The 27,707-nt window shown below is 43.2% G+C and overlaps 1 protein-coding gene across 1 annotated transcript in view; it reads left to right on the top strand.

Annotated features, from left to right (window-relative positions):
* Positions 1–927: 927 nt before the first annotated feature.
* The window catches only part of FREM2 (FRAS1 related extracellular matrix 2), a 132,546-nt gene continuing 105,766 nt past the window's right edge, over positions 928–27,707 (top strand). The window contains exons 1-2 of the mRNA XM_054162973.1: positions 928–6,105; positions 10,995–11,084. Coding sequence (XP_054018948.1) covers positions 963–6,105; positions 10,995–11,084 — 5,233 coding nt within the window. The 5' untranslated portion in view covers positions 928–962. The remainder of the gene's footprint in view (positions 6,106–10,994; positions 11,085–27,707) is intronic.

Raw genomic sequence — 27,707 nt, 5'->3', positions numbered from 1 at the left:
GAGGAATGAAACTGGATATCAACTAATGCGCCTTGCCCCGGGGATACTTGTCCGGTTTCGTTCTGGCGCGAAGGCAAGCGGTGCCGGCCGGCAGGTCTGCACACCGACACCCCGCAGGTGCACGCCGCTCCCGCGCTTCAACTCGCCTGACCGGCCGTGGTTTCCTGCAAGCATCTTTCTTTCCACCGCACCTCCGGTTAACCTGGCTCGGCTACCAGGCGGCCGCGCTCCTGCAGCCGACGGCAACCGGCATGCTGCCGCCCCGCGCCCACCTGTCACCCCCTATCCCGAAAAGAAAGGAAATCCCCAGCCCTCCCCAGCGGCAACTCGGTAACAACCCCGCTCCAGTTGTGCCCCAGGGCGCCAGGATTTAAGGCGAGAACGGGGGACATTCAGCCCAGGGAAGGAGGGGAGCGGCGGTGCGCTTCCGCTGCTTCCCGAAGCCACAGAAGTGCGCTCCTCCGTTGTGGGCAAAGCAGCACCGCCCTTCCCCGACATGAGGGCTCCGGGAGATCTATGACACTTTTTCTGCGGTGGATGCCGGCAAGGCGTGCTGCGCCGTCAGGCTGATCCATGTCCCCCTTGCCTTCCCCTTCCTCCCTGTTCCCTGTACAGCCGGAGCCCGGCGTGGAGCTTTCTCTTCTTCTCCTGAAGAACCTGTCGAGGGGGCGGGAAGGAGAGGCTGTCCTCACCGTAGTTCGCAAGATTGTCAAACTGCTCTGTCCAATCGTGCCAGACGGCCTCGCCTCCTGTGGGCTTTCATTGGCTTCTCGGAGGCGCAGGGCGGAGTTTCGTAGCTCCCCTCTGGAGGGGGCGCGCTACCCTCAGAGTGCGGCGTGTACGTGGGGCGAGAGAGTCCTGAGGCGCCGCGCCGGTGGCAGGAGGGGAGTCGTCACTCGGCCCCTGTGAAGTACAGACGCCGTTGCCAGGGATTCCCAGCGCTCGCTCCGCCAGCAAGGACCATGCAGGATCTCCCCGCCGCACCACGGCGGATGCTGGCCGGCTTGCTACTGCTGGCCGGCTGTGTCTTGGTAGGGGCGCCAGAACCACCGCCAGGCAGCGCCGCGGTCTCTTCACCGTGGGCGCCGGAGGCGGCCCCCGTCGTGGTGGCGAACCGCGGGCTGCGAGTGCCCCTTGGCCGTTCCGCCTGGCTGGACCCCTCACGGGACTTGGTGCTGCAGGTGCAGCCGGGGGACCGGTGCTACCTCACCGTGCTGGACGAGGATCCTCTGTGGCAGCGCCCGGGCCGCCTGAGCCCCAGGCGCTTCCCCTGCGACTTCGGAGCCCGCGAGGTGCAGTACTCTCACCTGGGCGGCCGCAGCCCCGCGCGGGACCGCGTCCGCCTGCAGCTACGCTACGACTCGCCGAGCCGCGCCATGGTGCTGCCCCTGGTGCTGGAGGTGGAGGTGCTTTTCACCCAACTGGAGATCGTCACCCGCAACCTGCCCCTCACGGTGGAGCGCCTTCGGGGCACCAGCAACCCGCTGGACGCCCGGAGCCTGGAGTTCGCCTTCGAGCCGAGCAGGCAGCGCTGCAGAGTGGGCCTGCTGCCGCTACTGGCCGGGCTGCCCCGCTACGGAGAGATCCTCAACTACCCCCCAGCGGCGGCGGTGGCGGCAGCCGCTCGTGAGGAGGCGGCGGGAAGTGGCCCGGTGCCCGCTTCAATGTGGGACTGCGAGGAATTTCTGCGCCTGGGGCTGCGCTACAGGCACACAGCAGCCGGAGGCTCTCCCAACCGTGACCTAGTGCCGCTGGTGGCCGAGCTGCGGGAGGCGGTAGGTAGTGGGGCACTGCTGAAGCGTGAGTACTTCCAGGTGCTGGTGCGGATCCGGGCAGGGACTGAGAATGTGGCCCCTAAACCCAGCTTCATGGCCATGCTCATGATGGAGGTGGACCAGTTTGTCCTCACCGCCCTCACACCTGACATGCTGGCAGCTGAGGATGTCGAGTCACCACCAGACCTGCTGCTCTTCAACATCACCTCTCCTTTTGGCCCAGGCCAGGGCCACATGGTTAGCACAGATGACCGGAGCTTGCCTGTCTCCTCCTTCAGCCAACGGGATGTGAGGGAGCTGCGCATCGCCTACCAGCCACCCATGGAGGACTCTGATCGGGAACGTCTCTTTGAGCTTGAGCTGGAAGTATTGGATCCAGAGGGTGCTGCCTCAGAGCCCTTTGCCTTTGTCATTGTGGTGAAGCCCATGAACACTCTGGCCCCTGTGGTGACCCGCAACACTGGCCTTGTGCTTTATGAAGGGCAGTCACGGCCTCTTTCAGGCCCTGGTCCCAGCCCCAACTTAGTGATCAGTGATGAGGATGACCTTGAGCAGGTGCAGGTGAGTGTGGTGGCAGGGCTGAGGCATGGCCATCTCACACTCCTGGAGGACACCTCAGCACCTGCTGCTCCTCGTAAACACTTCACGGTGGCTGAGCTGTCAGCAGGCCGGGTCATTTATCAGCATGATGGCAGTGAGTCTTCACTCAGTGATAATCTGGTGCTGCGGCTGGAAGATGGTGGTTCTCGCCACCATGTTGAGTTCCTTTTCCCCATTACCCTGGTGCCCACTGATGACCAGCCACCTCTACTCAATGCTAACACAGGGCTGGCCATGGCTGAAGGTGAAACAGTGCCCATCACCACCCGCGCTCTTAGTGCCACTGACATTGACTCACAAGATGCTATCCTGCTCTTCACAGTGGAGTCTGGCCCCACTGCTGGGCAGCTCCTCCTCCGTCAAGCACAACCACCTCCTGGCTGGGGAGAAGAAGAAGAAGAGGGCTTTTCCTGGCGGAGAGTGCCAGGTTTAGCAGGGAGCTCACTGATTTATGAAAAGCCAGTGCGAGAGTGGCTGCAGCAGGACATTGTGGGAGGGCGTCTCTATTACCACCACTTTGGGCCTCACAGCCCTGGTCCAGGGGTTGTATTGGACCAGTTTGTCTTCAGAGTCCAGGATGACAATGACCCACCCAACCGCTCTGGGCCACAAACTTTTGTGATCCGGGTACATCCTGTGGACAGGTTAGCCCCAGAGCTGCATAGTAGCAGCAGCCTGCACTTAATTGTTGCAGAACAGCAGGTGACCCCGCTGCGGAGAAAGCACTTGTGTTATACAGATCAGGATTCAGGGGACCGCGAACTCCACTACACAATAACTCAGCCCCCCACTGACACTAACCACGCTCCAGATATCTATGGAGCCCGCCTTGGATCCCTTGTGCTGACTGAGGATCACTCTGTGGAAGTTACCCACTTCACACAAGCCCAGATCAATCATCACAAGATCTCGTACCGTCCCCCAGAGGAAGAACTAGGGGTGGCCCCTCATTTGATTCAGTTTCAGTATCAAGTGCAAGATGCAGCTGGCAATGCAGCCAAAGGGACTTTCACCATCTATCTGCAGCCTGTAGATAACCAGCCTCCTGAAATCACTAATACTGGCTTCACTTTGCCTGAAGGAGGCAGCCATGTTCTTAGACCAACGGAGCTAGATGCCAGTGACACAGACACTGAACTTGCCCATCTCAGATTTATCCTCACACAGGCTCCTCGGTATGGCCAGTTGCAGCTTTCTGGGTACAGTTTGATTCCAGGAGGTGTCTTTGGCCTGGAGGATATCAAACAAGGAAGACTGGTGTATGTGCACAGTGGAGCGGAGGCCAACAGTGATGTCTGCAGGCTTGATGTGAGTGATGGGGTTCATTTTGTGCCCATCACACTGAAAATGAACGTGCACCCAGTTGATGATGAGGTTCCTAGTCTACGGCTGCCCCCAGGCACTCTTGGTTCCTACCTGGATGTGCTGGAGAATGGCGTCGCTGAAATCACAGCTAATGTCATTCAAGGCACAGATGAAGATACGGATGACTTAATGTTGACCTTTATTGTAGAGGATCCTCCTCAGCATGGAAGCATCCTGGTCCAAGGGGTGCCTGCAGAGCGATTTTCCCAGAGAGATCTGCTGGATGGTGCTGTGGTATATGCTCATACAGGTGGTGAAATAGGCCTTCTGCCCAAAGAAGATACCTTCAACCTTACCTTGTCTGACCTGTCTGAAGAGTGGAGCATCAGGGGCAATGTTGTTCAAGGAGTTTCAGTCTTGGTGACCATTCTTCCTGTTGACAGTCAAGCCCCTGAGATTTTTGTGGGGGAGCAGTTTATGGTAATGGAAGGTGACAAACGGGTCATTACTCCTGCTAACCTCAGGGCTGAAGATGTAGATACTCCTAGTGATGATATACTCTGCACCATCGTTGCTCAGCCCACCTCTGGGTACATAGAGAACATCTCTCCGGCGCCAGGATCTGAAAAATCCAGAGCAGGTATAGCTGTAAGTGCTTTTACATTGAAAGACCTCCGTCAATGGCATATTTTTTATGTTCAAAGTATACATAAGGGTATAGAGCCTGTTGAAGACAGATTCACTTTCCGCTGTTCCGATGGCATTAACTTTTCCCAAAGGCATTTTTTCCCCATTGTCATTATGCCAATCAACGATGAAGAGCCTGAAATTTTTGTGCGAGAGTTTGTTGTGATGGAAGGCATGAGCCTGGTTATTGATACTCCTATCCTCAACGCAGTTGATGCAGACATACCTGCTGATGAGTTAGTGTTCACAATCACCAGGCTTCCCAGGCATGGCCACATTGTGAACCAGCTGGTCAATGGAACAGTTCTAGTGGAGAGCTTCACCTTGGATCAGATAACCGAGAGCTCCAACATACTCTATGAACATGATGACTCTGAGACAAAGGAGGACAGTTTTGAAGTGAAAGTCACAGATGGTAAACATACCGTTAGGAAAATGGTATTCATCATGGTTATTCCTGTAGATGATGAGACACCCAGAATGGCCATCAATGATGGTTTGGAGATTGAAATAGGGGAAACTAGAACTATTCATAACAGAATATTGAGGGCTACTGACCTGGATTCTGAAGATAAAACCTTGACATACATTATAAGATATGGGCCAAGACAAGGCCTTTTACAGAGAATAAAGCCTTCAGGTGGAGTTGAGAATATCACCCTGGGGATGAACTTCACCCAAGATGAAGTGGATAGAAACTTAATTCGCTATGTGCATTTTGGCCAAGAAGGAGTTCGTGATCTTGTCAAGTTTGATGTGACAGATGGAATAAATCCTCTGATTGATCGCTACTTCTATGTGACAATAGGTAGCGTTGATATTATCTTCCCAGATGTAATCAGCAAAGGAGTTTCTTTGAAGGAAGGAGGGAAGGTGACCCTTACTACTGATTTACTTAGTACCAGTGACCTGAATAGTCCAGATGAGAACTTAGTTTTCACTATTACTAGAGCACCTGTTCGCGGTCATCTTGAATGCACAGATCAGCCCGGGGTACCCATCTCCACTTTTACTCAGCTCCTGTTAGCAGGCAATAAGGTCTATTACATTCACACTTCAGAAGATGAGGTGAAAATGGATAGTTTTGAGTTTGAGGTGACCGATGGCTATAACCCTGTATTTCGTACTTTCAGAATTTCTATCAGTGATGTGGACAATAAGAAACCTGTTGTGACGATCCATAACCTGGTGGTGAGTGAAAATGAATATAAACTGATAACCCCATTTGAACTGACTGCAGAAGACAGAGATACACCTGACACATTGCTAAAATTTATCATCACCCAAATACCGGTTCATGGTCAGATCATGTTCAATAACTCCAAGCCAGTCACTGCCTTCACTAAAAAAGATCTAAATGAAAATCTAATCAGCTACAAACATGATGGCACAGAATCAGTGGAGGATAGCTTCTCTTTCACTGTTACAGATGGCACTCATACTGATTTCTATGTCTTCCCCAACACTGTGTTTGAAACGAGGAAACCTCAGACTATGAAGATTCGGATAATGGCTGTGGACAACAGCGTACCTCAAATTGTAATAAACAAAGGTGCTCAAACACTCCGTATTCTGGCCACAGGTCATATCGGTTTTCTGATTACCAACAAGGTGCTCAAAGTGGAAGACAGAGACAGTTTACTTGTTACTCTTAAAATCAGAATCACAGAGGGTCCACGCCATGGCTTCCTGATCCACCTGGGGAAAGGCAACCATAGCATCAGCCAGTTTACCCAAGGTATTACAATACTCCATGCTTTGTTTAGATCTCTGGAAAGATACTTTTTCATGCTAAACTCTTTAATAGTGGGCTTGTTTATGACTTTATTATTTTTCATTTCTGTTTGTTATTTATTGCATCTGTGGCAGCTTTAAATAGGAAAGGGGGTCTACTGGATAAGCACTGAATGAAGGAGCATCTGTGCTTTGGAGAGCTTTCAGTCCAAGTTACTGCAGTTTGAACTTTTTATTAGTGATAGAAATGTATGTAACAGAATTAGTCTTCATATGGTTCCAGATCTTTAGAAGCTGAGTGCCTTTAAACAGTGTTATTTAGAAAATGCTACAGGAATGGCCTAGCTATTATTAACTAATGGTCATAGTACAGCTAGGGTATCAGTAGCTATACAGTCTTAGCATATTTACACATAAAAGTAATTTCCCAGACATAGGGAAATAATACATTATGAGTGCATTTGTTGCCTTAATTACACAAACCTTAACCACAAAGTGTTTGTGGTAAATTAGAAAGAAATGTAAGTGTTTTTAAATTATGTCAGTGGTACTTACTCTTTATATGGAACAAAAATACTAGGTGGTATAAATAGGATGAAAACCACATGTGCCATATGTTCTGAAATAAAGCCTCAATGCTAGACTGTGAAGTAACTTCATTAAAGGGGGAGCATTAGCTATGCTCCAGAGAATTTTGCATGTTACTTTGCAATGAGCTAATAGCAGTCTAATTAACAATGAAATTAGGTTTCTTGGAACCTCCTGCAGCTGTGGTGCGAGCAGACAGCACAACAGCATGGACACTCCAAGTTGCAGGGGCCCAGACAGGCTGGGCTGTATAGGGGATAAGGCTGGAAATCAACTCTCATAGTTGGCTGTATTCTGTTTCACAGAGCCCATACTGTATCCTTGGTTACAATCTTGGTTGTAGTGATGTTCTCATCAGATATACCAGGTCTTGCAGAAGGGCCTGATGAACCTTCTAACGTCTGGGGTGTTTAAAGTTTTTCAGTTTTAGTGCAAAACCAAGGATGACAACGGACTGAGCCACGTCTAAGCTTTGGGAACCACCACAGTTCCTTAAAATGTAAGGCTTCAGTAGTGAACTGCAAGTAGTATGAAGAGTACTGTTGTGAATAAGTGAGAAACAGAAGAGAATGGGAGTGAGCAAATAAACAGTATAATTTTTACTTTATTTTATTCTCTTCTTATATTGGAGAATGTAGAATAATTGAGCGTATGTTCCTTGGAAGGTGACACCTGCCATGGTACAGTGATATCCCACATTTTGAGGAGGTGAAGGGGGCACTGTGCCATGTGGGCCAGATGTACATTTGTCCAGTGACCAAAATTAAGTTGTTACTTGTCTTTCAGTTGGCAGTTTGACTGGTCTTCATGCAGGCATCCTCAATATCCTGGGGCTGCCTGAGCTGTGTGATAAATACGTAAGCACATTTTCCTTAAGAAAAATTTGGTTTTAAAGCTTGTGAGAGTCCCCAGAAAGTGATATAACTTTATGAGTTCCCTGACTGTACAGGCACAAGCATTCTAATTTGTATTGAGCTGAAGAGTATTTTTAAGAAATACACATTTCTGCAACAATTTTGTGCTTTGACCTCTACAAGGAAACACCTCCTGAGTGCCTGGGCTATTTCTGTGGTATCTCTTTTCTGATCTTTCTGAAAGCTTTTTACAATGGTTTGTGGTTTATGAGGCAACATAAAAATATCTTATGAATGCAGGGCCAAGTGCTTAAGGGAGAAGAGGTGCCTACAATGGCTGCATAAAAGGCAGAAATCATCAAGCTCACTCAGAAGATAATACATCTGCTGAGGACAGGAAAAGAGAACTGACTGGGAGCAAAAGTTATAGATGAAAGGATGTGGCTGTTTTCCTTAGACGTCCTCATATCTTTTGCAGCTTTGGCTGTGGGAGAATTTGTGGGTGGCAGGGAAATGAAAATGATTGAACCTAGAAAGCTACACTTTTGAAAAGTAATGTGATACACAGAAGACTCATGTAGACCGAGCTTCGTAATCAAAACTGTGTAGTTCACTATTGTCCCTTACCTTGTAGCCCGCTACTGTTACTGTGCAAAGCACTGTGAAATCCAGAGTAGTGGATTTTGACACTGTGTCCCATAAAATCCTCATAGGTAAGCTCAGGAAGTGTGGGTTGGAAGAGTGTATTGTGATATAGATAGAACAAAAACTGATTAAACAACAGAGCTCAGAGGACCGTGATCAATAGTACATAGTCCAGTTGGGGACCTGTAAGTGCTGGTGTTCTCCAGGGGTCAGTAATGGGTGCAGTCTTATTCAACATCTTCATCAACAGCTTGAATGAGGGGGTAGAGTGTACCCTCAGCAAGCATGCTGATGATATGAAACTGGAAGGATTGGCCGACACACCAGAAGGCTGTGTGGCCATTCATGAAGATCTGGACATACCAGAGAGTTGGCAAAGGCAAGCCTAATGAGGGTCAACAAGAGTAAGTGTAAAGTCCTGCACCTGGGGAGGAATGATACCTTGCATCAGTACAGATTAGGGCTTTACCTGCTGGAAAGCAGCTTTACAGAGAAAGACCTTGGAGTTCTGGTGGAGAGTAAGCTAACCATTGGACAGCAACATGCCCTTTTGGCCAAGAAGGCCAGTGGTATCCTGGGATGTGTTAAGAAGAGTGTAGCTAGCAGGTCAAAGGAGGTTCTTCTCTCCCTCTGCTCTGGTGAGGCCATATTTCTGGGCTCCCCAGTTCAAGAGACAGGGATATCTTTATTGATGGTCTGGATGAGGGCATTGAGTCCATCATCAGTAAATTCACAGACAACACCAAGCTGGGGGCAGGAGTTGATCTGCTGGAGGGTAGAGAGGCTCTGCAGAGGAACCTCGACAGGCTGGACAGATGGGCAGAATCCAAGGGCATGAGATTGAACACATCCAAGTGCTAGGCTCTGCACATTGGCCACAGCAACCCCTGAAGGGAGGAAATTCTACACAGAGAGAGTGATTGCCCATTGGAATGGGCTGCCTGGGGAGGTGGTGGAGTCACCAGCACTGGAGGTGTTTAGGAGGAGACTGGATGGGGTGCTTGGTGCTATGGTTCAGTTGATTAGGTGGTGTTGGATGATAGGTTGGACGTGATGATCTCGAAGGTCTCTTCCAACCTGGTCTGGTCTATCCTATCCTATCCTATCCTATCCTATCCTATCCTATCCTGTCCTATCCTATCCTATCCTATCCTATCCTATCCCATCCCATCCTACTGGGGAAAATGTAATTTTTTTGGAAATAGAAAATTATGTTGGAGAATTCCAATATCACATTAATATTACCAGGCACTGTAGTTATACAGTAAGGAGTTATGCTTACAACCACACAAGTTTTAATATAACTAAACATAACCTAATCATCTGTGGAAAGAAAGCATAGAATTGCTCAAGTGCTCTGAACTTTTCTTAATGAATAGAAAACAGGTCATTCCTTTATGATTCTTTTAGGATGTTTAGATGACAAGTGACTTTTTCTGATGAGGTAGTCCCAGTCCTACAAACACTGGCTCAACTGTTATCTTTATATATATGTTGGAGTTTTGGATTTTAATAAGGCTACCCACATGGGCAGAGCTGAGTACTTGTGCAAGTGTTTGCACTATGAAAAATGTGTTTGCTCCACTGGCATGTAGAGGTTATTTGTTTGTTTCCTCTTTCCAACCACATGAATTTATGACCATTAACTTTCAAATATTTATGGAAGAGATTCTTTGATGACTTTAATTTGCTGGTAATACTCTTGTTTGCTCTAAAAGATGTCTGTCTGCTTTTGGAACTGAGGATTTTGAGGAGCTCTAACAAAAGCACTTGCTTGTGCACTCAGATGAAGGGAAGAACTTGGGTGGTTCTTGAGCTTCACTTGAATGCTATTAATTTATATCAATTTCTAACACTTCTTCTTAAAAAAAAGTACCAGGTGTGGATTTTTGCCAACAGCAGCCATTCAAAGAAACTGACAAAAACTTAGTTTTTATGTTTTATGTATTTCTCAGCATTGCTCAAGGAAATGAGAAAGCACAATATTAATAAATATTTGTTCATCTTTCCATACTTTCTTTATTGAAATTGATGATTCAAAACTCTTTATTGATTTTTTTTTTTCTTACTGATGTCTTGTCTGCTTAATTGCATCTGGTTACATTCTTTATCAATCACTAAGTGGTTTAGCGCTGTTTATGGCAGTTCTTATAGGTTATATGCCATGTCCTTCAAAAAAATGCAGGTAGGAAGGAGGATGTGATGGAGAGGGCATTTTGTGGGGACTTAATGAGAATGAGATCTCTCTAGTTTAAAATGTGTAGACATATCCTATCCTATCCTATCCTAGAGGTAGGCCATGTGCCAGAAGTAATCTGTCTCTAGAGGAGGTTATGTGGACTAATTTGGTTTTCCTCTTGAATGGAGGATATCACTTAAAATAGAAAGTACCCTGAGTTTTGCTTCCATTTCAGCAAAAGATTTTCTGTGACCTCTACAGTATAGTATAGAATAAAGAGTGAGAGAATCAGCACCTTAGTGAAGATACACATATGTTTAAGAAAATGCACCACTGGAAACATAAAGTAGTTCTGACTATTGAGTTCATGTTTTTACATTTCCCTTCAGTTCTTTTTGTAGTTATATCTAAAAGAAAAGAGGACACTGAAAAGGGATAATCAAAGGGAGGGGGAATGATATCTCTAAAATCTCAGCACTGTTAATACCAAAATTCCCGAGTTCTGCTGAGGGCCCTTGACCTCTCTGTTCAGAGACCTAAGTATTTAATACATGTCATGTTTTCCTAGAAACAGTTTCCTACCTTCAGCATTTAAAATAAAATCTATTTTTTCCTGACTCTTTCTAGCTGATATTGATGATATGAAGATCTGCTATGTATTACGAGGGGGTGACAATGCTACCAGTGACATTTTCCATTTCATGGTTGAAGATGGTGGTGAGTACTCATAAAATCTGTGCTTTTGTTGTTCTTGAAAGAGAATCTAAGTATACTTTAGGAGTTTAAGAACAATCAATGTAAGCAGCTGAAGGCCATGTTATCTCCTGGAATATGATTTTGGTTATGACTTTCCCGTATTGTGGACTATTTCTGGCGATTACAAAGACATGTGTCAATGAAAGGGTAATGGCATCTAATGAAAAAGCACTCAAACTACTCTAGCAAGATGAAATTCTGGACATTTACTCAGATACTCAGGCTTTCTCTAATTTTACCTTTCTATTCCCTGTCCAGCCTCTTTACACATAAATTTTCATAATCCTTTTGTCTTGAGCACCTTTCTAAATTTTGATTTGCAGTTATGGCTGCCTACCTCTTTAAAGGTTCCATTCATATTCACATGAACTCATTGTCCCTCATGCACATGTTGCACAGCATTCAAGTTCTGATTCTACCTGCTTAATGTTATAGAATCCTCAATGGCTTGTCAAAGGTCGTAATGTGACTGACATGAATTCTTCTGACTGTTAATATATTGCAGGATTGTGAAGGATGCCAAAGAAAGTAATAAAAACAAATTGACTATAGGGGTATATATTCACTTAAGGGGAAAACATGTAGGTTTTGGGGTTTTAGGGCTTTTCTGTGTAGAACAAAGAACAGCTTAAGAAGTAAACAAAACACATAAATAGACTTCTGGTTTCACATCCAAAGTCTCTATTTAATGTGGATATTCCTAAATAGGTTCGTGATCATCTGAAGAACCTGAAAGTGTTCAACTTCATGGGACCCAAAGGGATACACCCACGGGTACTGAGAGAACTGGCAGATGAGGTTGCTAAACCCCTCTCTATTCTATTCCAAAAGTCATGGCAGTCTGGGGAAGTCCTCACAGACTGGAAAAGGGGAAACATTACTCCCATTTTCAAAAAGGGTAAGAAGGAAGAACCCAGGGAACTACAGGCTGGTCAGTCTCACCTCTGTGCCCAGAAAGATCCTGGAGCAGATCCTCCTGGAGGCACTACTGACTCAGAAGAATAGTGAAGAGGTGACTTGGTACAGTCAGCATGGCTTCACCAAGGGAAAATCCTGCCTGACAAACCTAGTGGCCTTCTATGAACAGGTGACAAAATTAATAGATGAGGGGAGAGCAACTGATGTCGTTTGCCTGGACCTGAGCAAAGCCTTTGACACTGTCCCGCACCACATCCTGGTCTCCAAACCGGTGACACATGGGTCTGATGGGTGACCACTAGATGGATAAAGAACTGGCTTGATGGCCACACCCAAAGTGTGGCTGTCAGTGGGTCCACGTCCCAGTGGAGGCCAGGGACAAGCGCAGTCCCTCAAGGATCAGTCCTGCGACCAGTCTTGTTCAACATCTTTGTGGGTGGCATGGACAGTGGCACTGAGTGCACCCTCAGCAAGTCTGCTGATGACACCAAGCTGTGTGGTGTAGCAGACAGCTGGAGGGAAGGGATCCATCCAGAGGGACCTTGACAGGCTGGAGAGGTGGGCACAAGCCAACCTCATGAGGTTCAACAAGACCAAGTGCAGGGTCCTGCATCTGGGTCGAGGCAATCCCAGGCACAAATCCAGGCTGGGCAGTGACTGGCTGGAAAGCAGCCGTGAGGAGAGAGACTTGGGGGTGCTGGTGGACAAGAAGCTCAACATGAGTTCTCAGTGTGCACTTGCAGCCCAGAAGGCCAATCAGATCCTGGGCTGCATCAAGAGAAGTGTGGCCAGCAGGGCAAGGGAGGTGATTCTCCCCCTCTGCTCAGCTCTGCTGAGACCCCACCTGGAGTACTGCCTCCAGTTCTGGAGCCCCTATTGCAAGAGGGATCTGGAGGTGCTGGAAGGTGTCCAGAGAAGGGCCACAAGGATGAGCAGAGGGCTGGAGCTGATCTGCTATGAGGACAGACTGAAGGAGTTGGGGGTGTTCAGTCTGGAGAAGAGAAGGCTCCCAGGTGACCTCATTGTGGCCTTCCAGTATCTGAAGGGGGCCTACAAGAAGGCTGGGGAGGGACTTCTCAGGATCTCAGGTAGTGATAGGATGAGGGGGAATGGAATGAAGCTGGAGTTGGGGAGATTCAGACTGGATGTGAGGAGGAAGTTCTTCACCGTGAGAGTGGTGAAGCCCTGGAATGGGTTGTCCAGGGAGGTGGTTGAGGCCCCATCCCTGGAGGTGTTTAAGCCCAGGCTGGATGAGGCTCTGGCCAGCCTGATCTAGTGTGAGGTGTCCCTGCCCATGGCAGGGGGGTTGGAACTAAATGATCCTTGTAGTCCCTTCCAACCCTGACTGATTCTATGATTCTAAATGTAGATATTCCTCTGTGATAACAGGTGGCTAGATTATGTTACTTCTGATGTCTATTTTAATATATGATATATAGCTCTATGAGTAATTGGAAATGAATTTTATTAGCTGATTTAATAATATACTCCTTTGAAAAAAATGTTCAAATTAGCTTATTTTGACCTCCTGTACTTGGCTTCTCTTACTGCTTCACAAGAAGCACAGCCCATTAGTGGCATTAAGATCAGTGAATAGGGGTTTCTCCTGTCAGTCACAGATTGAACAGTAATAACTGTGCACCTGAAGGATGGCCAAGGGCTCAGGTCCAGCCAGTATGGATTTAGGAAGGGCAGGTCCTGCCTCTCCACGCTGATCTCCTTCTATGATCAGGTGACCTGCCTGGTGGATGTGGGAAGGCCTGTGGATGTGGTCTGCCTGGACTTCAGCAAGGCCTTTGACACTGTCCCCCACAGCAAACTGCTGGCTAAGCTGCCAGCTCGTGTCTTGGGCCGCAACACTCTGTGCTGGGTTAGGAACTGGCTGGAGGCTGAGCCCAGAGAGTGGTGGTGAATGGTGCCACATCCAGCTGGTGGCCAGTCACCAGTGGAGTCCCCCAGGGATCAGTGCTGGGCCCCATGCTCTTTAACATCTTCATTGATGATCTGGATGAGGGGATTGAGTCAGTCATCAGCAAATTTGCAGATGACACCAAGTTGGGAGCAGGAGTTGGTCAGTTAGAGGGTGAAGGGCTCTGCAGAGGGACCTTAACCGACTGGACAGATGGGCAGAGTCTAATGGCATGGCATTTAACAAATCCAAGTGTCGGATGCTGCACTTTGGCTACAGCAACCCCATGCAGAGCTACAGGCTGGGGGTCGGTGGCTGGAGAGCTGCCAAACAGAGAGGGACGTGGGGGTGCTGATTGATAGCCGCCTAAACGTGAGCCAACAGTGTGCCCAGGTGGCCAAGAAGGCCAATGGCATCGTGGCCTGCATTAGGAATAGTGTGGCCAGCAGGAGCAGGGAGGTCATTGTGCCCCTGTGCTCTGCATTGGTTAGGCCACACCTTGAGTACTGTGTCCAGTTCTGGGCCCCTCAGTTTAAGAAGGACGTCGAGACACTTGAGCATGTCCAGAGAAGGGCAACAAGGCTGGGGAGAGGCCTTGAGCACAAGCCCTATGAGGAGAGGCTGAGGGAGCTGGGATTGTTTAGCCTGGAGAAGAGGAGGCTCAGGGGAGACCTCTTTGCTCTCTACAACTACCTGAAGAGGGGTTGTAGCCGGGAAGGGGTTGGTCTCTTCTCTCTAGCAACCAGCACCAGAACAAGAGGACACAGTCTCAAGCTGCACCAGGGGAAGTTTAGGCTCAAGGTGAGGAGAAAGTTCTTCACTGAGAGAGTCGTTCGTCATTGGAATGGGCTGCCCAGGGAGGTGGTGGAGTCACCATCCCTGGAGGTGTTCATGAGGGGATTGGACGTGGCACCTGGTGCCATGGTCTCGTCGTGAGGTCAGTGGTGGCAGGATGGATTTGATGATCTTTGAGGTCTCTTCCAACCTTGGTGATACTGTGACACTGTGATCTATCATTGCTGGGAGTGGGATATTAAAGCATGTTCTCCTATTCTTTGCCCTGGACAAGAATGGAAGAGACAGCACCTCTAGAGACTTTTGAAAATGTCTTAACAAATTTTTGCTGCATCAGAGAACAAGTAGTGAGGTAAGAGTTTATAGCACTAGACTTATTTTTTGAAAATGTTTTCTTTTAATCGAGATTTAGATCAGAGAAATTTAAAGCTAAGATAATGGAACATGAAATGCTATATATTCCACCATTTTCTTAGGACAGTTGTCACCAAAGGGTGCCATTGTTCATGATTTTCAAGTTACAAGTTGTTCATCTAGTAGCTGAACAAATTCTCAGTCCTGAGATATTTCAAGGTTTCTTATGATGGGAGTAACTGAAGATGAAGAAAGTTTGCTCTCAGCAAACTGATTAATATAATTTCGTACAACTGAGTTGTCGTTTGAGAGCCCAAAATTTGTAAGACTTCACTTCATGCTATTTGAACACTTTCTAGTGGCAAAAGTGTAGTTAAAGCAAATTGCACTTAATGTATTCTGACTCTATACCAAGAATTTTTATTTCATTGGAAAGCTTACCTGACACATCTGCTCTTACTTGGCAGAGCTGTTAAGCTTGTCAATTGTAACAACATGCTATTTTTCATAATACAAAGAATCATTATGATAACAAGGTGCTTACTGATTTTTTTAGTACCTTTGGAACTTTTGATGTTACCATCTTACAGACTGCTTACTTAGCTAGGTGGTAAGACGGTGTTTGCTTTCTTGGGGCTGTTTGTTGACACTGAGAAATGAGCTCTGTTTCAGACTATCTCTGATTTTCTGCTTCACTGGAGCTGGAAGAACTGCATTTAAAAGGGATGAAGTTGTGATCAAAATGTAACTATTTGTCTATTTGAAATAACTCAGATTTATTAGCAGTGTTTTTAGATTCTGTAATGGGTGAAAAATACAGCAATTGAATCTGTCTACGTGTCCGCTCTCTTCAGAAACACATGAAAGGCAGTGTTTTGCAGCTCAGGTATATTTTGGCAGAATCTTTGCGGTACCAAGACTATTGTTTAGTGGTTTTGATTTTAAACCAGATCACTCTGAGAGACCACACATAAATTCTAAGTGAAAGATGCAGCACAGACTATCAGTATCCACAGCAGAATGGCTGACATCATGCTTCTGCCTCTTGTATCAGGAATTTTGCAGTAGTAACCAGTCTGTGATGGCCACCACACAGTGCTTAATGCTGTAAATGAAACAAGTGGGACTTTGCTTAAGCTGAATTGTGCCCTAGCCCATAAGCGATCTAGTTGAAATCAGAAATGTTTCAAAATGTGACTCAGTAAATGGATATGTGTTCATACGGTTCAGCTAACCTTATTTTGAATACACCTCAGTGAGGGGAACCTACAATACCAGTCCATGAGTTTGCTGTGGGGGACGGTGTCAAAGGCCTTGCTGAAGTCCGGGTAGACTACATCCACAGCCTGCCCCACATCTACCAGGTGGGTCACCTGATCACAGAATGAGATCAGGTTGGTCAGGCACGACCTGCCCTTCCTAAATCCATGCTGGATCCATGCCTCATGTTAGTGAGGGAAAAATTGACAAATCAGCACTCTGCCACCTTCTGGCCCTCGCCCGCTCAATTTCTCACAGTGGGAGTAAAGTGAGTGCCATGCTGCATACAAAATCCTGACCTAGGATCCAAAAGCATGAAATATGGTAGTGGTACAAACTCATTTACATACTGTATAAGGGAGAAAACTGCAGAGGGAACTGGTTTTAAGTTCTGAAAGAGTCTTATTGTCATCATCAATTACCTACATATGTACGGATGTAGCATTTTTCTGTCTTCAAATGACGTGTTTCATAAAAGTAGTTTTAAAAAGTGAAATAAATAGAACACAATTCAGTTATTTGTTAGCACAAATATATTTAAAGGTAGAAAAGGTTTTTATTCTCTATGTTTAGGGATTTATCCTCGGGACAATCTGCTATTAAGTGGATGAGTCCTCACATTTCTGTCATACTTGGAACAAGAAGACGTAGTATATTGGATGCTGCTGAGTTAGCTGTGTGATGTTTTGAAAGAAACTACCATAGTCCATATTAACAATTTGCTTTCTCTTTTGAATTTTGATCTTAAACTGATCTCCTGGAGACCTGTTGATACTGTGAAAGTGTTATGAGTCCATTTTAGCAAAACTTTGAACAAAGTGTGGAATTTTGTGGGTGGGTGTTTTTTTGTTGTTGTTGTTGGGTTTTTTTCCACAAAGGTTGCAAAATAGTCTCAATTGAATCTCTTTCCTCAGAAGTGGCCTCTTCAGCAAGTGCAAGCATGTGACAGTGGTGAATCCTGATGTTTTTATTATTAAATTCTTCACTCAGTGATTAGTAAAGGAACCAAAATTACCTGAAGGCAAGGAAAACAGGATCTTTTTTCTTTATTTTTTTTCCTCCTGTGCAGAGGAAATTATAAAGAAGGAAATCCAGACTGATAGTTGAACTTATGGATGTATTTGTGCTATGTAAATTTGCACACCATTGGGAGACTCACTGGAATGAAGAAAAAAAAAATCCATCAGAAAATGCTTGAACCCTTTAATTAGTGAAAAACAGACTTATGGAGTAACTTCAGTAAATTTGATGAGAAGCTGCAGTGTCTGCAGTAACTTCATATTACTGAAAGCTCCAGGAAGCTGGATGTGTATGGCCACGTATGTGCATAGAGTTCGTGCTTCAGCTATTCAAAATGTTACTAATCTGTTTAGAATGAAAACTGACACAGAAATTAGCTCCAGTGTGTTATGCTCTTGTGTCTATGTCAGAACAGTGCATGTTAGAATTTCACACCATATTCTTTGTGAATTGTCTGAGGAATTTTTACTCCTTACATAGGAACTAGGTCTGAAATTGCACTGTTAAAGCTGAAGTTCATTGTCTAGCTTTACTTTGTGCTCTGCTTGTCTGAGGTTTGTTAATGTCACTGCTGTAGGTCGTAATAATTGAGTATAGATCTAAATGCCCAACTACCCAATCTGTGGAAGGTATTTTCTCATGAAATATGCTCTTTCAAATAAAGAGAAACTGGTTTAACTGGTTTATTGTATGTTTTTGCCAGATTCTACTGATTGTAGAGAGTAAAACAAACATACCCCAAAGCTGGAAATAAACTCAGACCCTAGCACAAATCCCATACCTCCAGAGGCAGTACCAGAGTCAAATACATTCTCTTGTCCAGCAATGGGTATTGGGACTGGGGTAGCAATACTACAGCAATGTGTCAAATGCCAGTGAAAGATCAGTGCTTCTCTATAGAGGACTGTTGTTGCCTCCACTTTTGCTTCACATAAGAACAATTCTTTATTCTTTGTAGGTGTTCTGATAACTCTGAAATGTACAAAGTCAACGAAGCAATATTCATCTCTTCTAAATACTGACCTACCCTAAAATATATTTAAAAATATGATCCTGTTGTTGACCTCCTTGTACTTGGTTAGTTCTCTCATCACAGTAGTCTGCCTTCCATGTTCCTCCTCCTCCCCTGTCTGTCTTGTAATGCTTGGGAAACTGTCAACCAGGATCACAGCACTCTATTAAGAACTCTATTATGTGCCTCAGTATTTTTTGTGTCAAGAGACTGGTGCCATGCTAACAATGTTTTGCATTATATTAAATTTTCCTGGTTTGGGTTTAAAAAAAAATAAATTATATATGTATATATATAAAACCCTTATTTGGGCTTTTTTGACCTGGAACATTGAAAAAAAAAAAATTAAAAACAAGATAGATTTTGCAAGGAGGTAATTTCCCTCTTCAGCCTTAATCTGAATGATAATCTGTCCCTCCCTTACCTAACTTCCTTCTCTGTTTAGTCCTTAAGTGGAGTCCTGTGAACTTTTTCTTTAGGACTGCCAAATTGGGTTTTCAATGCAGTGCCTCTGGGGTAGAATAGTTTCAAAGGGAAAGTAATGACAGATTCTCAAGGCTGTTTTCAGAATGAGAGGATCCCTAGGGAAGGAAAGAAAGAATTTTTTGTTTGTTTGTTTCAGGTTCTTGGGGTAGCCTTTCTGACTTAAAGCCAAAGCATTGCAAAGCCAAGGCTCCCTGAAACTGGTGATTTACAACATTAGCTAAATCTCATTTAAACGTTTCATTACAGATCTCTGAATGCCTTAACACAGCACTGTATTTTCCTGGGCTAACCTCTGGCTAAATCCCCACTAAATCAAGAATCTTTCAAACATTATTTCTTTAAACATTATTTCTGAGAAAATGTCCTAAATTTTTCCAAGTGTGTTTAGGCAAAAAAAATTATGCTCTACTGCTAGAGAAAACTTCCATTAAGTCTGTAAAATATAATTATTTAATTAGTCATCCTTCATTTTAGTAAATAAAAAATTATGTTTTTAGGAATTTCACAGTTCTGGTATAGTTTATTTATTTGTGAGAGAATAATACTACACTCCGGAGTATAATTATTAAAGTAAAACAGTTGTCAGTGCTGCTTTTCAAAACTGTAATACTGATGTGCTTTCTTGTGTGAGCTATAATTATAGTGTAGGAACAGACATTTTGGACTCAACATCTGACAGTTTTTAAAGAAGCAGACTAGTAAAATATCACTGGGAATTATTTGCAGCATCCTTGCTTGACCTCACACATGGCATTTGGACACAGTAGACTTGGCAAGAAATATCAACTACACGCATCTTTGGCTTAAAAATGAGGGCATCACATGCTGCCAGTATGTTTGCCATCATTTGCCAAGTACTGTGTTGGATTCTGGTCTGTTTCCAGGCTTGTTGCTGCTGTTTTGATACACCCCAGGTTAGTGTCCAAACAATGTTCCGCGTGTCACGCTCCTTACTGTAAGTATTACCAGGGAATGTAAATAGTAGCTTGACACTATGATTTATATAAAACCCTAACAAACCAAACAGACCTTCAAAATAAACCTTTCTGTAAATAAAAAAGTACTTCCTGGGGGCATTGTTATGAATGTGGCTGCAAAGCCATTGCAGAGTTAATATCTATAAAATCTAGTACAAATCTTACTAATCTCAGTGGAAAGACTTTAACTGTCTTCTGTATCAGTTATGTTGTTTTCTTTGTACTGGTGTTTTAGACTGCAGGAAATTACTGAATTTTCTGTTTCTAACTTGAGTATCACCTTATCCCCCAAATATATACATTGAAAAGGGTCTGCTATATTGCACAATCTAAAATGACTTGAATAGGCCAGCTGGCCTATTTGGGGCAGTACATTTCAGAATAACCCCTAGGCTGATGGGTTAGATTAAGGTTTAGGGCAGCACTCCTTGAGTAAGGGCTAATAGTCTTGTCCTCCGTGTAAAATAAGCCTGACTTTGAAAGAACAATGTATTCCCAACAGAATTGACCAGTTTAGCTCTTGGAGCTGAATCCTGCTTGTTTTACCAATCTGAATAGTGTCATTGATTTTATTTGACTTTTTGCCTCTCACCTATCAGGTGAGAGGCAAAAAGATAATGCTCAGGATATTGCTATAAGTACTTTGCAGGCTTTTTACTCAAAAATAATACACAAAGTTTGACTTTATATTTTTCATAGGGCCCAGCTAGAAGCAAAAGAGGCATAACAATGAGCAGTAAAATTAGGTCAAAATGTAAGAACTAAAGGGATTAAGGAGACACACTAGGCCTAAGTGGAATAATTGCAAATTCTCAGGAGTAATTTTGATTGGGAGTGACATGAGAACCTGCAGAAAGACACAAATTCCTAAACTGAGTTATAATAAGCCTGTGAAATTATATTGGTTCTTGATTTCAAGTATTTTTGATTTGGACAGAGTAAAGAGGTCCAGAGAAGAATGAAATGAGAGAAGCCACACTGACTGCTGTCGAGGAACCCTGCTCACAGCAGCTTAGTTTGTTTGATTTTCCAACCTTATTTCACGGAGGGATCCTAAATAGCCCTCAGGACTACTTAGGCATTTATCCCTTCACTTGCCAGTTAACTGTATAGAGTCCCTAGAGTTCCCATTGAGCTTCATCAGATAAACAGATTAAATGTATCCAACAAGTTTCTGGATTTCTTTAAAATAAGTCTTGACCTATGAAAATACACAAAGAATCAATTTAAATTAAAAATGGTGAAAACATAATGATATCATACATTGTCATCCAGTTTTTGCAGTTTGTGCATTTTAATTTGCAGTGTTCTCACTATTGTAAGATTCTGTTTGACCTACTAAATTTTACAAAGACCATTCTTGCTTCATCAGTTTCTGTGTACTTTCTGGAAAAATGAAGGCATTAATTTCATAAACCCAAATTGTGTTTGGATGATGTTTAGGTTTTTCCTGATATTATATGAGTAAATGAATGAATTAATTTGAGCTGTGCTGATTTTCGTTTGAGTTTGGCCTAGATGAGAATTTCTTAAGTCACTGTAGTATGGTTTATTTTCTCTGGGGTTTTCTTCAGTTAATCTTTCTTTTGCAGATCTAACTAATTAGTTTTTGGTTTTAGTACTGGAAAGAATTTCATTTAGCAGCAGGCCCTTAGGAAGCTCTTTGAAAAAACGTATTTTTTTTTATTTTTTCCCCATTCTAAAGATGGATTTTAGCTTCACTTCAAGTCATTAGTAAAACATTAATTCATTCAGCTTGATACAGCGTTGCCCTGAATGTTTGCCAGAATTCCAGTCTCAGTAACTTTTAACTGAAGTACCAGCATAGCACTCTGCTGTGTAATGTGCATTTTCCTCAAGACTGTAGGAATGCTGTTACCACACACCTTGATGCCTCTTTAAAGCTTTGTAGTTAGGGTGTAACATAATAATTAGAGAGGGAATTGTAAGAATACCTTTAAAGAAATATTTGAAGCCTAATTCAATGCCTCCAGTGAGACTCTTTTTACCTAGAGGTTTGTGGTTTGATCCTGCATTAGTAAAATCTATGAATTTTTATTTTTTTTTTCACTTAGTACTGTGACGTTCAGGAGCAGGGTGCTTTTTATTTACTGTCAATAAGCTCTTCTATCCTAAAAGTTTTTGCTTTAGATCCCTTAAAGTGTTTAATTTCTTATTCTGGTATCTCCGGTGATATCAAGAGTCCACTAGTTAAAACACCCACTGGAGTACTCTGCATATTATTTTAAGACTTTTCTGGACTTTGTATTGAATTCAGTCGCTGTCTACATTGTCAGATCTCAGTAATGCTCATTAAGCTGTCTTGTCATTATGGTAGAGGATTTTAGGCTCCCTCCATAGCCAGTGACAAAATAAGAGATACCTTGACGGTGAGTAGGTTTAGATGTGGCACAGGATAACTTGCTCTGAATTCTAATTCAGTTTTACTCATTTTTCCTTTTTCTTGTGTATTTGGAATTGCATAAATCATGTGATTATTAAAGAGAACAGCTTTCAGCACTGGCTGGCATGTTTACCGGTTAGGTGGTGACATGGATGTTTTCAAACTGATCTGGGCATTACATTAAGCATAAGAAAGTATATGAGATTGTCAGTGTTTGCTTTACTTAATCACTGCATACTATATTCATTGCTGATACTTGAGACCTGTTCTCAATTTTCTCTGCTGCGTGAGGAGCCTTTAGGCTATGGGAAATGTGAAGTGAATCCCTCTCTCTGAAATAGATAGACATTAGGCATTACACTGAAGCTATGTAAACTGCAGTGACTGAAGGGGCCTAAACCCAAGGGATTGTAATCAGCATTGGGACCTATCAACCTTACTCATTGTTTTCAAGTCTGTTATGGGTTTAGTCCCATTCATCTAAACATCTGAGATGTGTAACTGATTATCACAGCCAGCCCTGGAACTATCTCTAATTACTGAATAATTTAAATCTCAATCAACTTCATGCCTTCTGGAGCTGCCTGCTTATAGGGAAACCTCGCTCAACTCAAGACATTTCAGGTCAGGGAACTGCTTGAGAGAGTCCAGCGCAGAGCTATGAAATTGATTAAGGGAGGTGGAACATCTTCCTTACGAGGAGAGACTGAGGGAGCTGGGGCTCTTCATCTTGGAAAAGAAGAGACTAAGGGGTGACCTCGTTAATGTTTATAAATATGTAAAGGGTGGGTGCTGAGAGGATGGACCCAGGCTCTTCTTGGCAATGCCCAATGGCAGGACAAAGGGCAATGGGTGGAAGTTGAGGCATAGGAAGTTCTATGGAAACGGGAGGAGAATTATTTCACTGTGAGGGTGACAGAACACTGGAACAGGCTGCCCAGGGGAGTTGTGGAGTCTCCCTCTCTGGAGATATTCAAGACCTGCCTGGATGAGTTCCTGTGTGGCCTGGTATAGGTGATCCTGCTTTGGCAGCGAGGCTGGACTGGATGATCTCTTGATCACTTCCAGTCCCTGACATTCTGTGATTCTGTGAAGTTCCTCTTGTGTGTGATGAATCTGTTCTCTGTTGCACAGTCTTCCCTTGGTTTCCACAACTGAAAAAGAAAAAATCCAGATCTTCTGTGGATTTGGCTTATATTTTTAGTATGAGTATGTGCAAATGTGCTAGCTGTTTGGGACAGAACTGCATTTCCTAGTTGGGACATACTTTTGCAAATGCAGGTGTGCCCTATTTGACCACACATGCCTTTGCTCGATCCTCTTATTGAAGGGCAATGTATTATTCTGCCAAAAGAAGAAAAAAGCTTCTATCCCGTTTTTTTTTCTTCTGCAGTACTAAGTTTCTTTCTTTGCACAGAATAGGAGCACATTGGTGCAGAATATGTTGTAAGATGCCTATTGTATGGCTTAGTTAAATTTCATGTTTTCATACCTTTTGAGTACTTTTGAAAAAGCAATAATTTTCATGTGGTTTAGTTTCTTAATAGCATTCATTTTGACGTGGGAGTTTTTAAAACAATGCTGTTTGTGTAGCTTAGCTCTTTGGTATCATTCAGTGAACTGAATTGCAAGTACTTTCAGCCTAAGTCCATTTTTGCTTTTCCTTTTTTTTTTTTTTCCATCCTGTTTGATAACTCTAGAATAAGTCTATCTATGGTGTGATTGGGTATTAAGTAGGAAGATAATCACAAAGAGTTAATACAGCACTTACTTCACAGCATTTGACATAGCAACACATGACAAAACAAGCTTAAACATTTAACCAACACTGAATTTCATAGAATGACAGTTTGGACAGCTTGAAATGTTTTATTTGAAGGATCATGGATCTTGTCAACTTTCACAAAAGCTGGGAAGTGTGATTTCCTGACAGGCCTTGTTTCATGAAACTTTGCAATAGGGATGATTTTGTTAAATAAAGAGTCTAAGCTGCCTCTGGTCTGCTGGCAGTTTTTGAATGCTTGGTTTCTGTAGTTTACTTGTGATAGGCAGTGGGGTAACAAGAGCCAGTGCTGGAAGTTGAATGAATAAGAATTCAAATTAGAGATGGGAATGTAGTTTTTAAGAGTGAATGGACTGACCAGTTAAATGGTGAATTCTCCTGAAGTCTTCAAGAACAGGTATCTTACTGAAAAAACCTGACCTGTCAAATTATATCCTGCACAAAGTTACTTGATGTGACTTCATGTTTTCATAATACAGAAGCTCAAGCTAAACCATTATAGATACTTCTTTGGGCCTTGAAATCTATGGAGGAGGAGTTTATAGAAGCCCTCAACTGTTACTAATGGAACTAGAGTCAGCAGCAAGGCTCACCTGGGGGTCAGCAAGGAAAAACTGGAAAGAAAATGTATGTAATTTGCAGTATGTTCTTGTGAGTGCCACTCTTTTAAAGTGTATATTTAAGAAACAATCCTTTCTCCTCCCTGAACCCTCTACAAGATCCTCAAGTAAATTGGGAAGTGCTGTTATGAGTCAAAGAAGGACCTTTAAATCACATAGCTGAGAAGCTAAGAATTTAATGAAAAGGATATGAAAGCTGAATGGTATGGCTCTCAAAATCTGTGGATTATGTCTTTTCATATAGTCACTGGTAACATTATTTGCTTAATATTTCAACATGCAGTCTTATCCCTGTCCCACCCACACACATTCTTGTAAAGTATATCTTCTTAATCTTAATGTTATCTTAACATTTTTCACCTCAGGGAAGTTTTCACAAAAAATTCTAAAAGTAAGCAGCAGTTTAAAAAAAACAACCCAAACAACAAAAAAGAACACCCAAAGCGAAAAGTTTTTACTAGTCTTGCTGAATTTTAAATGAACCTTTTTCATTTAACAATTAAAAAGCTGGAATTTGCCAAATTTTAACTATTTTTTTAACATTCTAAACCACTTATTGTGATGGCTTTTCTTAAAATAATGTTATGTGTAAAATGTAGGTGAAATATATTTTAGAATCCATTGTTTATCCTGCTCTTCTAAATAAGGATTATTCTGACATAATCAAGTGAAATAACTCCATCCTAATGTAAAAGAAAGCAGGGTAGCCAGCTTTCCATCCCTTCCACAGAGAAATTATTTCCACAAAGGTTATCCAACATGTTTTGCCTGATTAGTGTGTTACTCAGAAGACTTCAGCAGATCAGAATTAGATTTCCTGTTCATCATGCTAGTGCCTGGCTTCTCTCTGGATGCCCTGCAACGTGTTACCAAATCAAGGACACATGGATGACTTTCTGCTGTGATTAGATTTTACGGCTTTCCAGTTGCCCATTGCTTGACTATTACGCCTTGAACCAATAGCCTGTAAGTAAATGTTTTATAGTCTGCTATAAAAGGACTACATATATGTGGACTACCTATATGTGTGCATAACTATCTATATGTATAAGGGGCTGAATATAGTCCTTAAGCCAACTAGTCTCTTAAACTCATAGAGCAGGTAACATACCCTAATGGGGTATCTTTCTTTCCTACTTCACTTCTATGTTTTCTTGTATTATGCTGAGACTGCTTTGGTGAATAGCATGGTTCACAGTTAAATCTTGAACTTTGAATTCCTGACATGCCTGAACTGGCTTTCTACCTGAAGAAAAACAAGTATTCCTCTTTCAGTACTTAGCTTTACATAAAGAGGCCTTTACCCTGACCTTTGCTTATAGATACTGTTATCCAGTCAGCTAGCTGCACTGGAAGGAGGAAGAGCATACTGCCTCAAGCATCAGTCAGTGTTAAAATACAGAAAAAATGCACACTTCTTCTGCATAGGAAATACTCTAGTTCCTATGAAAAAGAATTATCTGGGGGGTATGATGGTCAGGAGATTTTTTTTCACATTTCTACAAAATACTTATCAAATTTTATCTCTCATTGTTCCCAGTATCTACTGCTTTCAGGCCCAACCCACATTTCCAGTGTAGCACTGATAAGAGTTCTTTAAACAGGTAAAAACCCCAGGCATAAGGATTAAGAGTAAAATGAAATATTTGGGGTGGGCTTTCAGTGGAAATTGGTGTCCATGAGTAAATTCAGAATAATTGTTTTTAATTATAATTTTAAAGTAGCTTTTTCTCTGGGTGTATTTGAAAAGCCTATAATTACCTATTGTACACATTAGTAATATTTGCCTTATTCTTCTCTAGGGTTAAAAAAAAAAAAATCACTTCTTTTCTTCTACATAAATACATCTCTCTGAGAATGCCCCTTTGGGCAATGTTATTCAGATCCATTCCAAAACACAAGGCCTGTCTACTAAATGGCATTGAATAGGATATGTGAGAGGAACAAAAGTATGATTAATTATATGGGCTAATATATTTGCTCTGCTTCAAGCTAGCTGCATATCTTAGAGTATCATAACCCACTGGATATACATGCTAAATAAATGTCAGGCATTGCGAAAATCCACATTACAATCCCTTAACTGCTGAAGTTTGAGTGGTAGCTAAATCAAGCTAGCACAGGTACACTATCATGTACTTGTACTAATATCTTAATCTTGCTTTGTAGATACGTCTTTCTTTAATAAGATTTGGCCAAGTTCAGAGTGGGCTAGTAGCATACTTCACTGGGCAGTTGTTTGTTTGAGCTCAGAGCTCAAATGGTTTTGCAAATAAGATGTGGGTTAGCCAACAGTAAAGATTAGTAGAGATTAACTTTTTAATTACCTGTCATTAACAGGATGTAGTGAGTATGCTGCAATTTTTTTTCATGAGGAGTTTGTGGTAATCTGTAAATGTGCATGAGCAGCAAGGGGGCATCTTTGCAAATAAAAAAATCCCAGAGTCTTTAGGCCTAGAGAAAACCAGAGACTTGCAGGAGGCCCAAAAATATCCCAAAGTGAACTGCCATGATAGCTGGCATTGTTCACTTTCAATCTACCAGGTGCCTCGTGCCCATATTCTTACACCATGTGAGTGTGAGACCTTGTTGAGCATGAGACACAGGAACCTGCCAACTATCAGGGTGCAGCTTATTTCGAACAGGTCATTGAACAAAGATAAATGAAGTCTGTATCACCACAGTGTCTCTTGTGGAGGAAGTCTACAGGATCCATCCATCTATGGGTGCCTGGATGTGCAATAGAGTTGTTCACTTGAGTTGCTGAGTTCTTGCAAAATATGTAGCTCCTGAGCATTATTGTGGACCATCATTATGACATTTATTTTATAGAAGATTATGGTTGCTGTAAAGGACAGTGATTGTTGAAAAGGTTTACTACAGATCCTCATCTATCACAGTATGACAGTATCACAGTATCACAGTAACTAAGGTTGGAAGAGAACCCAAGGATCATCGAGTCCAACCTGTTCCAACAGACCTCACAACTAGACCATGGCACCAAGTGCCACGTCCAATCCCCTCTTGAACACCTCCAGGAACGGCG

This window comes from Dryobates pubescens, chromosome 7, assembly GCF_014839835.1.
Source record: "Dryobates pubescens isolate bDryPub1 chromosome 7, bDryPub1.pri, whole genome shotgun sequence".
Taxonomy (NCBI): domain Eukaryota; kingdom Metazoa; phylum Chordata; class Aves; order Piciformes; family Picidae; genus Dryobates; species Dryobates pubescens.
Note: the sequence above shows the minus strand (reverse complement) of the source record. Positions and strands in the feature narration are given on the sequence as shown.